At 38.6% G+C, this 14,519-nt stretch overlaps 1 protein-coding gene across 2 annotated transcripts in view; it reads right to left on the reverse strand.

Moving 5' to 3' along the window:
• Positions 1-600: 600 nt before the first annotated feature.
• The window catches only part of Arhgap19 (Rho GTPase activating protein 19), a 49,529-nt gene continuing 35,610 nt past the window's right edge, over positions 601-14,519 (reverse strand). Inside the window, exons 9-13 of one of the 2 annotated variants that reach the window (XR_003301380.2) lie at positions 13,320-13,418; positions 8,930-9,040; positions 7,844-7,922; positions 3,466-4,398; positions 601-1,134 (exon numbers count right to left, since the gene is read on the reverse strand). Coding sequence is in view for 1 of the 2 variants with exons in the window: in XM_026394748.2 (XP_026250533.2) it covers positions 4,388-4,398; positions 7,844-7,922; positions 8,930-9,040; positions 13,320-13,418 (300 nt within the window). In the remaining variant the exon portion in view is untranslated. Of the gene's footprint in view, positions 4,399-7,843; positions 7,923-8,929; positions 9,041-13,319; positions 13,419-14,519 lie in introns of both variants that reach the window. The other variant, XM_026394748.2, reaches the window with a different exon arrangement.

Below are 14,519 nucleotides of genomic sequence, written 5' to 3' on the forward strand. Positions count from 1 at the left end.
CTACCCACCCAGCTGAAAAACAAGCCAAAAAGAAATAATTTATTTATCTATCAGCACTGAGGATTGAACCAAGATGTTCTACCACTGAGCTACACTCCCAGGACTTTTTTTTTTTTTTTTTTTTTTTTTTGAGTTAGGGCCTCGCTGAGTTGCCAAGGCTGCCCTAAATTTACAGTCCTCTTGCCTCAGTATCCTGAGTCACTGGGATTGTGGGCTATGTGCCACCACAATGGTCAGAGGAGCCTTTTTTTTTAATATTTATTTTTTAGTTATAGTTGGACACATTATACTTGGGACCTTTATTTTATTTATTATTTTTTTTAAGTGGTGCTAAGGATTGAACCCAGGGCTTTACCACTGAGCCACAACCTCAGCCCAAGAGCCTTTCTTAAATCTGTTCCATAGATTCAGAGGCAACCTCTCTTTTCAAAATAACCCAATGATGTGAACTAAGAGACCAGTCAAAGTCTATGGATATGAAACAAAAGAAATTTAATTTCAGAATATTACATAAATAGAAAAGACAATGCATATGATTATTTATTTATAATTACACATACATATATATATAGTAAATAAAATGAATAAAAAATGGTGAAACTTTCTCTCTTAAGAAACCTTGCTTCGGTTGTTGAGCAAGTTCTTAAATAGTGCATAGACAACCCTTGCTAGGAAGACAGGACCCTGGGGTGAGGGAATGTTTTTCCCAGCAGGTTCTGCTGGTCCCTAAATATGTAAGGGGCATGTTCAATGGCTCTTTGGCTCAGGCTGTGGCCTCACACACTCCAGTTTCCATGGTAACCCAAGCACTGGGGCTATTTGTGTTCTACCTTCTCACTAGCCCTCCTCCATCAAGATCTCAGCATTAGCTGTCTGGAAGGCCAGCTTTCTACGGTTGAGTTTGCCATAGGACTAACTACCACTGGTTCAAGAGTTTGTACATCATAGGAACCCAAATCTGCCCCCAAAGTTTGCAATGTCCTGCTGGTGTCCAATTTTCGATCTAGGTCCTCTTCTTCAGTACAAAAGTTTCAGGGCAGAGGAGGAAAGGGACGATCTCTGCTGGGGAAAGAAGTTCTATGCAGGTGAGAACTCTGAAAGGGGGCCATCAGCTTCCAGCCTCTGTGTGGGGCCCTGGAAGGAGCAAGGAAGCAGATAGAGTCTAGAGACCATGGTTCCCAAAGATGCCTCCCATGTGGCATGGTCCCGTGGCCAGACTGTGGGGCACAGCCCCGATGACCACAAGTTTCCCAAGAAAGCAGGATTTTAAACCGTGTGCTACCATAGACTCCTGTGAGGGAAGCTGACCAAAACTCCTGCTCAGGAGGGAAGAATGGCTCTGTTCTGACTCTAGGGTCAACTGGCCTGCCTGGAGGTCAACAAAACAGTCACCTATGAAGCATCCAGTGGTCCCCACAGTTCACAGCCCTGTACTGCCTCATTTCCCATAGGGGTCCCCTGGTCATTCTTATCTCTTGGTGGTCATTCCAGGTAAAGAGCTCTCCTTTGTGGAAGGTCAACTGGTTCTCTTATGATTCGTTACCTGCTCCTCTAACCTGTTGACACTCAAGCTGAAAGAGGTCTGATCCTCCTTCAACTGCTGCAGTGGAGTTTTTCAAACCAAATCACTATTCCCAGTGCAAAAGTCCATTACTGTAAAAGGCTGGAAACTCAGTGCCTGTGGCTCCCGCTAATTCAGCCAGTGGAGCTCCTCCAGCACAGAACTGAATCAAGGAAGCGGTCTGTATTTTCATGCGTGCACACCCTTGGCACATATACACCACCCCATACTGACATCACGTAAAACCCATGGCAGCTGACCACAGAAAGAAATAAAACTTTAAAAGCCACAAGAAGAGACACATCCAAAGAGACAGTTCCAACATGAAAAATAAACACAAACAAAACCGATTTAAAAACATCTTATAGGTTAAAAAATTAACTAATACTGGCTCAAAAATATCTGCCCACCACATCAGAAGGGAGATAGCAACCTTCCATGGCAATAAGGAAGGTTTTTTTTTTTTTCTGTTTTCTATAAGATTCCATAGGATCAGAATAGTTACATATTATAAGGTAAAAGGTTATACTGATTACTCCTCAAATGTGGTTTCCAACTGGATCACAGCTTCTATTAAAAAAATGGCTATAATACCTTTAAAGTAAGTGAAAGTATAATCAATCAATAAATAAAAAACAGACCCAAATACACACATAAACTGTTCCAGGGAACTAGCTATATAAAAGTGTGTGCATGTGGTAAACATCTCTCACCATCCTCACACCAGAACACTACCCTGGGTTACTAATTCCATTTATCCAAATAGCATCTCGTAAGTGTCAACCACCTCTCTTAAACCGAGCACAGAACTAACAGGTGACAAGGAGGTATCTGGTCACTGTTCTGCTCTACCTGATGCCAGACTTATGTTTAATAGACTGCCACCCTACTCCAGGATGAAATACACTTAAAGGAATAAAGAAAGGTAGTACAGAATTAAGAAAGAACACTACTTTGATTTAGTGATACCAAAAGGAGTCTCTGAGTATCTGGGGTAAGAAACTGTTTTTTCTTAATAAGAGAAAGAAGTAAAGTAACCAGATAATAATATTTTAGATAAATGCAACTTTTAAGAAAAGAAGTCAAATAGAAACCTATACAGTTGAATTTGCTAATATTTTTAACAATGACCTAAAACTGCCCCAGAGAAAGGGGCTTTTAATGGGTTAATACTCCCACACATCTACTGTCCTTAAGTCTATTAGTACTAAAGGCCGAATTATACACTTTCTTCACTATGACTGTTACAACAGCAAAAGAAACAGTTTAGTATGGAAGAGAGGACCAAGAGTCAGACACAAAGCCAAACTCTGCTGCCCAGAATCATCTTTTGTTTCGGCAATAATGTAGCATTTTCAATCATGTAAAAGTAGGTCAGCAAACCATATTTTGCTGGGCATCTGCTTCCCTACAGTGGCCTGACATGGGTCCAGCACCCAGGGTGGGGATGGTTATGTAGCTTAACACAGTCAGGCACACACCTGAACATTCTCACCTGCCACATGCTGTTTGCCAGACAGTTAATATTTCATACAAGACTAAAGTCATGTCATTGCTCACCTCAAACATATGTGAACATACACGACCCAAAAGGCAAAAGTTCCAGCCCCATCTCCAAATTTCTCCCCATGGCCCCTTTGATAAGGAGAGGAGAAGTATAGCATCTGCTCTTGAGGACTGGGGAAAAGCCACAACTGCTTCCAAATAAGAACAGTCTCTTCTTTAAATCCTATAGGCTCTACAGAGACTGCTGCTCACTCCTTTCTTCTGATTCCAACTTGCTCTCAGAAAAATCTAGCTGCACACCTGGTCCCTGGGAAGGTCAACAGGACTCCACCTGCAGCCAGCCAGCCCCTCCTAGGTGCACTCTAGAGCTTCCCACTGCATACAATGATTCAACACACCTCTAGGAAGGTCAGTGACTTCTCTTGAGTCACAAGAATTTGATTCAGAAGTATTCCATTGGCACCAGAGATGTTTTAGGTGAGAGGATGCTGAATGAAGGGGACAACCTCAGCAACTACACAATTATTTTTGCATCACTGAAGAAATGGGAAGGAAAGGAAAGAGAGAGAAGGGAGGGAGTGGGGGAGGGAAAACAGTTTAAAATTGAAATCTGTTAAAATACAGTGTTGTTCTGAATTCTGCTTACAATCTTAGACTCAAGAATAATAAGAAGTTTCCAAAAAAGCTATATATTCTTTGAACACAAATAAGATACTGAGGAATATAGCATCCTGAGTTAAAGAGCTATCCCAAAGCTCAAGCTGAAAAAGACCGAAAGGCTTTTGGGTTATCAAGAGCCCATTTAGGTAACAAATGCCCCTCCCCTCCAAAAAAATGGCTTTTAAGGCAAAGAAATAAACAAACAACAAATAAGTAAATAACAAACAACTATCCCCCAACACTGTCAAACAGAGTAAAGCCCCAGTTAAAATAACATCAATCCTCTAGAATTTTAAAAAAAAAAAAAATCACTGATAGTCGAGCACAAATTTCAGGTCTTTTAAAACAGAACCTGCCTAAACACACCACCTGATTCTGTTCATTTGCTACACTGTATAAGCCAGGTGGCTGGTTAGTGGTTTCCCCATAATGTTAAAAAGAGAAAGCAAGGGAGAACAGCTTGCTCCCTCAGGAGGCACAGCTTGCCAGCATCATCCAGTGAGTAGGATTAGAGTGTCAGTCAGGTCACAGTGTTAGTTGGCTTTCTCAATTCAAAATGCAGCAAGCTAGCTGCAAGTCCAGCTTCATTGTGTGCATTAAAAAACAAAAAAGAAACTGGCCCACTAAAGAGAAAATTCTGGGTGGATGACTGGAGATTCTTCAGAGGAATCCTAGGTTGAAGGAAAACAACAGCATTAGACACATGTATAAATATTTCATTTTACAAACATCCCACCCAAAAGCTATGGGAATCTATACTAAACATGTTATATAAACTGAAAGTTAAAGAATTTAATTGAGAACTTGATTCTCTACCAAGTAAACATCAACTGTCTGTTTGACCTAACCCTACTTCATTAAGTCATCTTAATGGTACTCACATGTACCACTTACTAGGTACATATTTAGTGCTGGGTGCTGCTCTAAGTTCATTATGTGCATTTTTCTCATTTCTCCTCAAAACTAGCTGCACATGAAACAATGATCCTGCTATTTTACAGATGAAGGATCTGCAACCTACACCAGTGATTTGTCCTAGGACATACAGCTATTAAGCAGCAAAGCAGGGGACTGGACCCAAGCATTAAATGAATACAGAGCTCAAGCTCTCACACCTCTGCCCCTCTTATTAGTGAGAGTGTGATGAACACTTAATAGAACAAGGCACTGTCATCATTGCGAGACAGAGAATAACAGAAGACAGAGGCCACAAATACTTAAAGTCTGACCCTTGTCTCCCAGAAAACAAACCAGATAGAAATAAGACAACACATGTAAAGTGAATAACCATAAATCACACTGTTTCCAGTTTAGTAGCATCAGAGTTCAAAGGAAAAAGGTAATTCTATCTGGCTGGGTTAGATAGGAAGGTTTCAAAGAGGATCTGGGGTTTCAAGCTGAACCTTAAAGAACAGGTAAGATTGTGACTACTGAAAATAACATTATTTTTTAATTCCATTAATAAATACAGGCTAAATCAGTTGTTCCCATTTGGGGGTGACTTTCCCCCTCAAGAGACATTTGGTAATGTCTGAAGGCATTTGGGGTTGTCACAACTAGTATCTAGTGGGTAGAAGCCAGAGATGCTGTTGAACATCATACAATGCACAGGGAAGCCCCACAACAAAAAATTAAGTGACCCAAAATGACAATAGTACCAAGGCTGAGAAACCCTTTGCTAAATAGAAGTCTTTGGGGATTATGTTATTGATGGTGATAATAAAATTGCATTATCTTCTTCAAAGAACATTTGTTATTTTTATAAACATCAGTACCAAAACAAACTTAGGACTGTATTCATTGTTATGTTAAAGAAACACACTGCAGGCTCTTGGATCTGCAGACTTGGAGACTAAAACAAAGTTCAGACCTGGAGATGCTGGTTTGATAGTCAACACACAGAGCACAGAACTGGGCTGGAGAAGCAGACCGAGCTACTAAGAGGAGGAAATAAAAACAAGAGGAGAGAAGAGCAGAGAAGACAGATTTTTTAAAACTACAAGAGAAGAAGAAGAGGGCTAGGAAGATGACAGTAAGCTACTATAGACAAAAGAAAATTAAAGAAAAAAAGAGGAAAACAAGAATAGCTAGCACCATAATAGCAAGAAAGGACAGAGGAAGTGACCAGAGACAGGATAGAGTGATAATGCCTGGCCTGAAAGTCATTCATTTTCTGTGCATCTATATCTTTCTGAACCACTACCATTTTTGAGAATCTAACAAAAACTATAGGTTCTCTCCCCAAGAAAAATGCACACATGAACTCACATAAAAGAGTGCAACAATAATGCCAGGGACTTTATTAGACCCCTTAGGAAGGCCACAGACAACAGGTCAAAAACCCCTGCTCTAAAACTCCTCAATAAAATAGCAAACTGGCTGATTTGTTAAATTCATTTCTTTCTTTCCAAAATAGAGTTCTCAAGATAGAAAGACTTATTATTTCCTGCTTATCTTCAAAAATGATAGCAACTAAAGTTGTAATAGATACAAAACAACATATCCTTCAAAAATAACTTATACTTAGTTTTGACTCATGGACATACAGATAGAAATATTTAGACATAAATAATTCAAACGCCATTCTTGCCTCAGTCAGAGAGCCCTTGCCCCAAAGTCAGAAGCAAGAAGGAAAGAAACATGAGCTCAGATAATTCATTCAAAGATAAGAAGACTATAGTGAAATCTAATTTTCTAGATAAGAATGAAGATTCATCCACAAGGATTGGGCTTTTGTTCTCTTCCTACTTCTGATGTCTCAAACAGTAATTATGCTCATGTCTCAGTAGTAAAACAAGCATGTTAAGCTAGAAATCATCTATATATAACCAGGCTAGCTCTCATCTGGTTTTCCTCAGTAACAACTATTACAACTTGTTAAGGCCTTAATAATTATAATGTACTTCTAAAAATATTATTTCAATTGAGTCTCATGATAAATCTGTCAAGTAGGTCTAACTACAGGATAAATATCCCTTATCCAAAATTCTTGGAACCAGAAGTTTCAGACTTGGGGGATTTTCAGATTTTATCAGTTGAATATCCCTAATCCAAAACTCTAAAAGTCAGAATGCACACTGGGCATGGTGGCACACATCTGTAATCCCAGTAGCTTGGGAGGCTGAGGCAGGAGGATTGCAAGTTCAAGGCCAGCCTCAGCAACTCAGCAAGGCCCTAAGTAACTCAGTGAGACCCTGTTTCTAAAATACAAAAAAGGGCTGGGGATGTGCTTCAATGTGCTCCAGGACCAAAATAAAAATAAAAATAAAAGTCAAAATGCTGGGGTTATGGCTCAGGGGTAAGCATGTGTGAAAAACTAACTGGTTTTGAGTCTCAGCACTGCATATAAATAAAATAAAGATCCATCAACAACTTAAAAAATTTTTAAAAACTGCTTGGGGATAATTTCAGATTTTGAAGGCTGATTTCAGCTTTCTAAATTTAAATTAAGGATGCTACACCTGTATCATCCTCATTTTCAGAGGAGAAAATTGGAGTTCAGAGAGAATGAGTGGTTTTCCTTGGTCAGAGGAATGAGGACTCAAATAAGGACCAACACAAATCACAGTCTTTCCAGTGAACTACCAACTCTTTCAGAGAAAAGCACAGCAGTTGCCAGAAGAACCTGGAACAATCAGCAGTCTCACCATCAAACAATCCTTTCAGGACTAAACAGCCTCAAAAAACATGTGGTATACAATTTTCAGAGTCCTATAACATCGGACAAGTTTTGCTGATCAAGGCTGACAACTACACAGAAAAGGGACATAACCATTCCATCAGCATGCACCAAGCACTTGTTGTTATTGGTCTCATAAATCACTCACTTTTTTTTAAAGTTGCTTAACAAATATTCTTAAGGTAACTTATACACACGTCCTGTCGGTCCAAGCAGGCAGGGACCAGGTAGATCTGTTTGAAGCTCTACCTCTTGGCATCTGGGGCAGTACTAAGTAGCATACCCATCTCATGAAAGAATTCAACACAGGGACCTGGCCTTGTCATTTTTACATTTCAGCTATCTCCAAATATACCACCCCTGGGAATTCAAAAACTGCCACTGATTTGACTAAATAGGTACATTCAGCAAGAACAGACAATAAGTACAATTAGTACCTTTTTTCCCCTCTTTCTTTCCCTCAGACCATTTCAATTTTGTTGGAGTCATCATAATAGCTGGAGAGCCAGAAAATACCTGAAACAAGAAAATTTTATGAAGGTTTGAATGTTCTAGTGTCAGTGCTTATAGATATATTTTACTAACAGAATATTTTTCCCCCCAGCTCTGGGGATTTATCATTGAGCCACAGCCACAGCCCTTTTTTTATTTTGAGATATGTCTCATTAAGTTGGGTAGGGCCTTGCTGAGCTGCTGAAGCTGGCTTTGAACTTGCAAGCTTCCTACCTCAGCCTCCTGAGTGGCTAGAATTACAAGCATGTGTCATCATTCCCAGCTAACAGAATTATTTACATTCAATTTCAATGTGAAGAGTTTTACTGAGACTGATGATTTGCATTTCATTAATCTTAACTGATTTACTGGTAGCTTAATGAAGCAGCCAGGTTGGGGACACCCTGAAGGACTACCCCACAGGTAATGCACAGCCAAGGAGGCCTGGCTCAAATGTTACCTGCCTGTGGAATCTCTCAACACTTGATTACGGAACTGCTGCACCATACTGGTCACTTAGTGCTTGTGAATAATTATAGTCTTCTTGAACTTAAAATATGCTTACTGAGGGCTGGGGTTGTAGCTCAGTGGTAGAGTATTTGTCTAGCATGTGTGAGGCACTGGGTTCAATCCTCAGTACCACACAAAAAAATAAGTAAATAAAGATCCATTGACAACTAAAAAAATATTTTAAAAAAAAAATGTTTGCTGAATGATCTTAAAAACTATAGAAAGACGATATCAGCATATGAAAGAATTAATTGAAAAAAGCATAACTGAATGGCCCAGGGTAACACAGTAAAACAAATGACTGTATATCAATTTTTTTCCAAACGTAAGTTTGTCATGGTTGGTGTGTGCCTATAACCCTAGTTATTGAGGAGGCTGAAACAGGAGAATTATGAGTTCAAGGCCAGCCTCAACAACATAATGAGATCCAATCAACCAAAGAAAAAGAAGAAAAAAAAAAAAACACAAGCTCTCTACAAATGTGCACATACAGAGAGAAAGTACACAAAATAGCATCTTACTAAGTTTAGGTTCTCTTTGCTGTCTCTCTTCAATTCATCCACAGCCACAGATTCTCTCGAAGGGTACTTGTTTTTCTTTTCTGACATCATCTGATTTCCCAGGACTTTTCGCTGATTTAGGAAAAGAAAATAATTTACAAACATTTATTATAGCTATCTTGGCCTTTAAATTACATTTCCTATCATTAAAAAAAAAAACTCATTATTCTGTTAACTTCTTCAAAGATCCTTCCAGGCTCTCTCATAAAAGGGAAACCAAAACATATCAAAACACCTGAAATCATTGCTCTTCTTTAAGTGAACACTTTTCCTCCACATTTAAAAGGGCTGACATTAGAAGAAACTTTATAGTTCACTTAAATTACAGACCACAAGCAAACTGCAGTGTGCCTCTAAAACCATAAAAGAAATGCCTGTTACTTACCAGTATAGTTTTCTCCCCAAAGATGTGTTATCTCTAGCAGCTGTCAAGAGTCCCCTCCCCTCCCCATAACAGGATATGGAGACTGGTCTATAGGATTTTGCTTCCTTGTCATCTCCTCACACAGGACTGGAAAATTTGGAGGAATTCTATTAAGAGTTCCTAATAAAGCCACAAGAGGGTACAGGACTTCTTAAGAAGATCACATGACTATACTGATATTCAAAGCACAGCTAAAAGCCCTTTCATCTCTGAACAGCTTGGAAGCTCATGTAATCAACTGTAACAGCTAATGGTGACAATACTATGATCTTTGGATAAAATTTTCCTTTTTTTCCCCATTGGATAATAAATCTGCATTAAAAAAAAGAATACATCAAAACTAAAACATCAAACTTTACATTATAAATATCAGCAGCAATATTCAAAACAGTCTGATGCAATAATGTATTTAAATTATTTACAGGAGGCATTCTGGAGGAAAAATATCCTAGCCAAAAAGAAAGATCAGAGCAGGATTTTTTTGGGGGGTGGGGGTGGGGGCAGGGATCAGTTATACCTTAAGCTGATGAGAAATGTTTAAATTTATTTTTTTAATTTTAAAGAAAACAGGATAGAGCCAGTCAAACTGCAGCCCTTTTGAAAAAGATGCTGGAACACAGACTATATGCTTTGAATGAGGAAGCATGTCCTCTAAACACTGCTGCACTGAGATTAGTTAGCTATAGGACAAAACCAATGCCATGGAAAACCAAGTGAAGAACTGAAAAGAACCCAGGTCTTTGGGAACTTACTTTTGTGTACTGGGAATTGAACCCAGGTGTGCTATAGCACTGAGCTACATCCAGGAACAGTGGCACATGCTTATAATCCCAGCAGCTGGAGAGGCTGAAGCAGGAGGATCTCCAGTTCAAAGCCAGCCTCAGCAACTTAGTGAGGCCCTAAGCAACTCAACGAGACCCTGCCTCTAAATAAAAATACTTTTTAAAAAAATTTATCTTTTAGTTTTAGGTGAACACAATATCTTTATTTTTATGTGGTGCTGAAGATCAAACCCAGTGCCCTATAAAAATACTTTAAAAAGGGATGTGGCTCAGTGGTAAAATTCCTGGGTTAAATCCTGGATACAAAAAAAAAAAAAAAAAAAAAAAAATTCTTCATTTATAACAAACACTCTGGCTCTCTAATTTATAAAAATTTGTTAACACTGTGTTTTAAATGTTTTATCCTGATAGAATTATAAGCTCTTTATAAAGTTCTAAATTCTCTTATAGTAAAGAAGTGGGCAGCTGCTAAGAGAATACTATATTTACATTTCCAGCAACAATTAGCAATGCACCTAAAGCTAACTCACAAAGACAGAAAACTATAGCATCTAACTTCAGTCAAAGAAACATGGTGGTATGAAGTACATTCAGTGTTGTCCAACCATTGACCTACCATTCACAACTTTTTCATCCTCTTGAACAGAAATTCTTATCATTAAAGACTACACACATTCCCCCATCCCCATCCCTATTTTGTATTTTATTTAGAGACAGGGTCTCACTCAGTTGCTTAGCATCTTGCTTTTGCTAAGGCTGACTTTAAACTCTTGATCCTCCTGCCTCAGACTTCCGAGCTGCTGGGATTACAAGCACGCACCATTGCACCTGGCTATGAAGCTGGTTTTTGCTGTTGAGTTATAGATGTTTGTTATATATTTGGGATATTAACTCCTAACCAGGTATATAATTTGCAAATACTGTCTCCCATTCCATGTAACTTTACACTCTACTGAAAGCAAACTTTGACATCAAGAAGGCCCAATATACCAGAAGCTGCTGGCCCCAGCAGATCAGCATTAAAAGTGAATTCTATACTTTTACAAATTGTAACAAGAATCAAAATTAGGGTTAAACCCGGCACAGTGGCACATGCCTACAATCCCAGCAGCTTTGGAGGCTGAAGCAGGAGGATCATGAGTTCAAAACCAGACCTGGCAATGGTGAGGCACTAAGCAAATCAGTGAGATCCTGTCTCCAAATAAAATACAAAATAGGGCTGTGGATGTGGCTCAGTAGTCGAGTGCTCCTGAGTTTAATCCCCAGTACCACTCTCCCTACTGCCCCCAACAACAACAACAACAACAACAACAAAAACTAGGGTTAAATCAGTCTGTAACTGCTAATCACTGCAGCTTAAAGGGAGAAAAAAATTACAAATTTTGTTGTTTTTTTGATGTTACTAAGGATTGAACCCAGGGGTGTTTACCACCAGGAAACATCCCAAGCCCTTTTTTAACTTTTTTGTCTTGAGACAGTATCTCCCTTAGTTGCCCAGGCTGGCCTTGAACTTTCAATCCTCTTGCCTCAGCCTAAGTAGCTGGGATTACAGGCATGCACCATCATGCCCACCACAAGGGATTTTTTTAATATATATTTTTTAATTGTTGATGGACTTTTATTTTATTCATTTATTTATATGTGGTGCTGAGAATTGAGCCCACTGCCTCACACATGTGAGGCAAATGCTCTACCCCTGAGCCACAACCCAAGCCCAAAGTATGCATTTTTTTTTAAGAGAATTTTTTTTTTAGTATTTATTTTTCAGTTTTCAGTAGAACAACATCTTTATTTTATTTTTTTATGTGGTGCTGAGGAACGAACCCAGCGCCCCAGGCATGCCAGGTGAGCGCATTATCGCTTGAGCCACATCCCCACCCCCCAAGGTATGCATTTTTTAAAACATAAACTTGAAGTTATAATCAAAGGGTTCCTTAATGTTACTGAATTTTATATCTTAATAATGTTAAAACAATTTTTAAAAGAAAAATAGGCTGGGAGTGATGGCACGCTGATATGATTCCAATGGCTCAGGAGGCTGAGTTTGCATGATTCCAAGTTGGAGGCCCTCCTCAGCAACCCTGTCTCAAAATGAAAAATATAAAAAGGGGGCTGGGGATGTGGCTCAAGCGGTAGCGCGCTCGCCTGGCATGCGTGCAGCCCAGGTTCAAACCTCAGCACCACATACACACAAAGATGTTGTGTCCGCCGAAAACTAAAAAAAATAAATATTTAAAAAAAAAGAAAAGAAAAATATAAAAAGGGCTTGGTGTGGTGGCACATACCTATAATCCCAGTGATTTAGGAGGTTGAAGATCTCAAGTTTGAGGCCAGCCTGGGCAATTTGGCAAGACCCTCAACAACTTAGAAAGATCCTGTCTCAAAAGTTAAAAAACAAAAAGAACTGGGGCTGATAGCCCCTGGAAAAGAGGAAGTAAAGAAGACAGAACACAAAATACCTCTCAAGTTAACCAGAACCTTGCCTTAGTTTATGCATGGAAATTTGAACCCCATATCCAAGTTATCTACTGCCACCTTATGGCAATATTTTTCAACTACAACTCCAGACCATCTGTGAAGACTTGTCAACTGAATCTGTAAATAAGGTCATGGCAGCAAAAGCACAGAAATATATTTTACATTCATTCTAAAAGTAAGATTTTTAGCAAATTTGATACAAGGGAAGAGAATACAACAACAGTAAAAAAAATAAGTTTACCAAAATTTGAGGTAATAAAAATTCACTAGCCTAATAGAAATCCATTTTTTCTAACAATGTCCCCAATCTCTCAACTTCCTCATGTTTGATAAACATGGGTTTATCAAATTGAATAAAGAAGTATGTACTATAAAGCAGGTCAGAAAGCAAAAGAGACCATCCACATTGCTCAGGAATGAGAACTCTGTCCTCAGCCCCAGAAGAGAAGGAAGAACCTTTATTTCTTTTGCACCGGAGAACCCCATCTCTGATTTAAAACACAGCAAAATGTTTTGAAAAATAAAAGCCTTTCCAAATCCTATCTTTACCCCTTATAAATTAATCCATTAAAGGAGTCCAAGGACTAAAGAAACTATTTATGCATAAGAAAAAGTCAGACTGTTATAGTTCCTCACAATCATTACTGAAAAAGCACAGCATACCTACCTTAATAAGCCCACTGAAGGAGCGAGAACGGGCCCTCTTCTGTACCCGGGGAGTGGAAGGTTCTCGCCCTGGTGTCTGAGTCAAAGACTGCTTTTGAAACTAAAAGAAAATACAGAGAACATTTTATTAATATTCTCCTAGTGTAAATACCCCAAAACTCCAGGAATAAATGAGTCTGCATGTATACATCAGTAGGTCATCAAGCAAATTACAAAGGCAGAAACGGTGGCCCGGAATGCAGCTCATTGATAGAAATAGAATGGGTAAGGCCCTAGATGTGAAAGGCCCTGGGTTCCATCCCCAGCACACAAAAAACAAAAGCAGAAATAATATTTCCAAAAAGAAGTAAAAATATAGGGCTGGGATTATGGCTCAGCGGTAGAGCGCTCGCCTAGCATGGGCGGGACTCGGGTTCTATCCTCAGCACCACATAAAAATAAAGGCATTGTGTTATGTCCATCTACACCTAAAAAAAATAAATGTTTAAAAAAAAAAAGAAATAAAAATATATTAAGTTACTCTGAGTAGTACTATTTTTCCTATTCCTTGAATGTGGAATTATAATCCCTATATTTTTTAAAATGTTTTTTTAGTTGTCAATGGATCTTTTATTTTATTTATTCATATGTGGTGCTGAGGATCAAATCCAGGGCCTCACACATGCCAGGCAAGCGCTCTACCACAACTCCAGCCCCTATTACCCCTATTTTACAGATAAGGACATTGAGACATGGAGAGCTTATGGAATTCTCCCAAGAGCTCCTGCTAGTAAATAACAAATTTTTTTTTGCATAAAACATTTAAACATAGTTATTGGCACAACCTAAAGTAGTCCTTAATTTAACATAAGTTGCATACTGAATTTTTTAAGTTATTAAAGCTGTTTAAATAGAATTCATTATTATCATCAAAGAATAATAGATCAGAACACAAACTTCCAATTCTATGAACATGAGTTCTTTGTATGGAGGAATTTAAGGTGGAAAAAGGGAAGATATGAGACACTGTATAGTCTTAATGTTTTAATATAGTGCCTAACTGAAGAATTTACTCTTCTGCCCTTTCTAACTAAACTTTTTACAATTCTCAATTGTAAACTTGTATGTTTTTATCAGTTCAGATTCTGGAGGTTTAAAAAGTGACTGTTTTATATATGGGTACTAAGAAGTTTTCAAAATTAATTATCTCAGAAAACAAAAA

The sequence above is a fragment of the Urocitellus parryii genome, chromosome 5, assembly GCF_045843805.1.
Source record: "Urocitellus parryii isolate mUroPar1 chromosome 5, mUroPar1.hap1, whole genome shotgun sequence".
In the NCBI taxonomy this organism is placed as follows: Eukaryota; Metazoa; Chordata; class Mammalia; order Rodentia; family Sciuridae; genus Urocitellus; species Urocitellus parryii.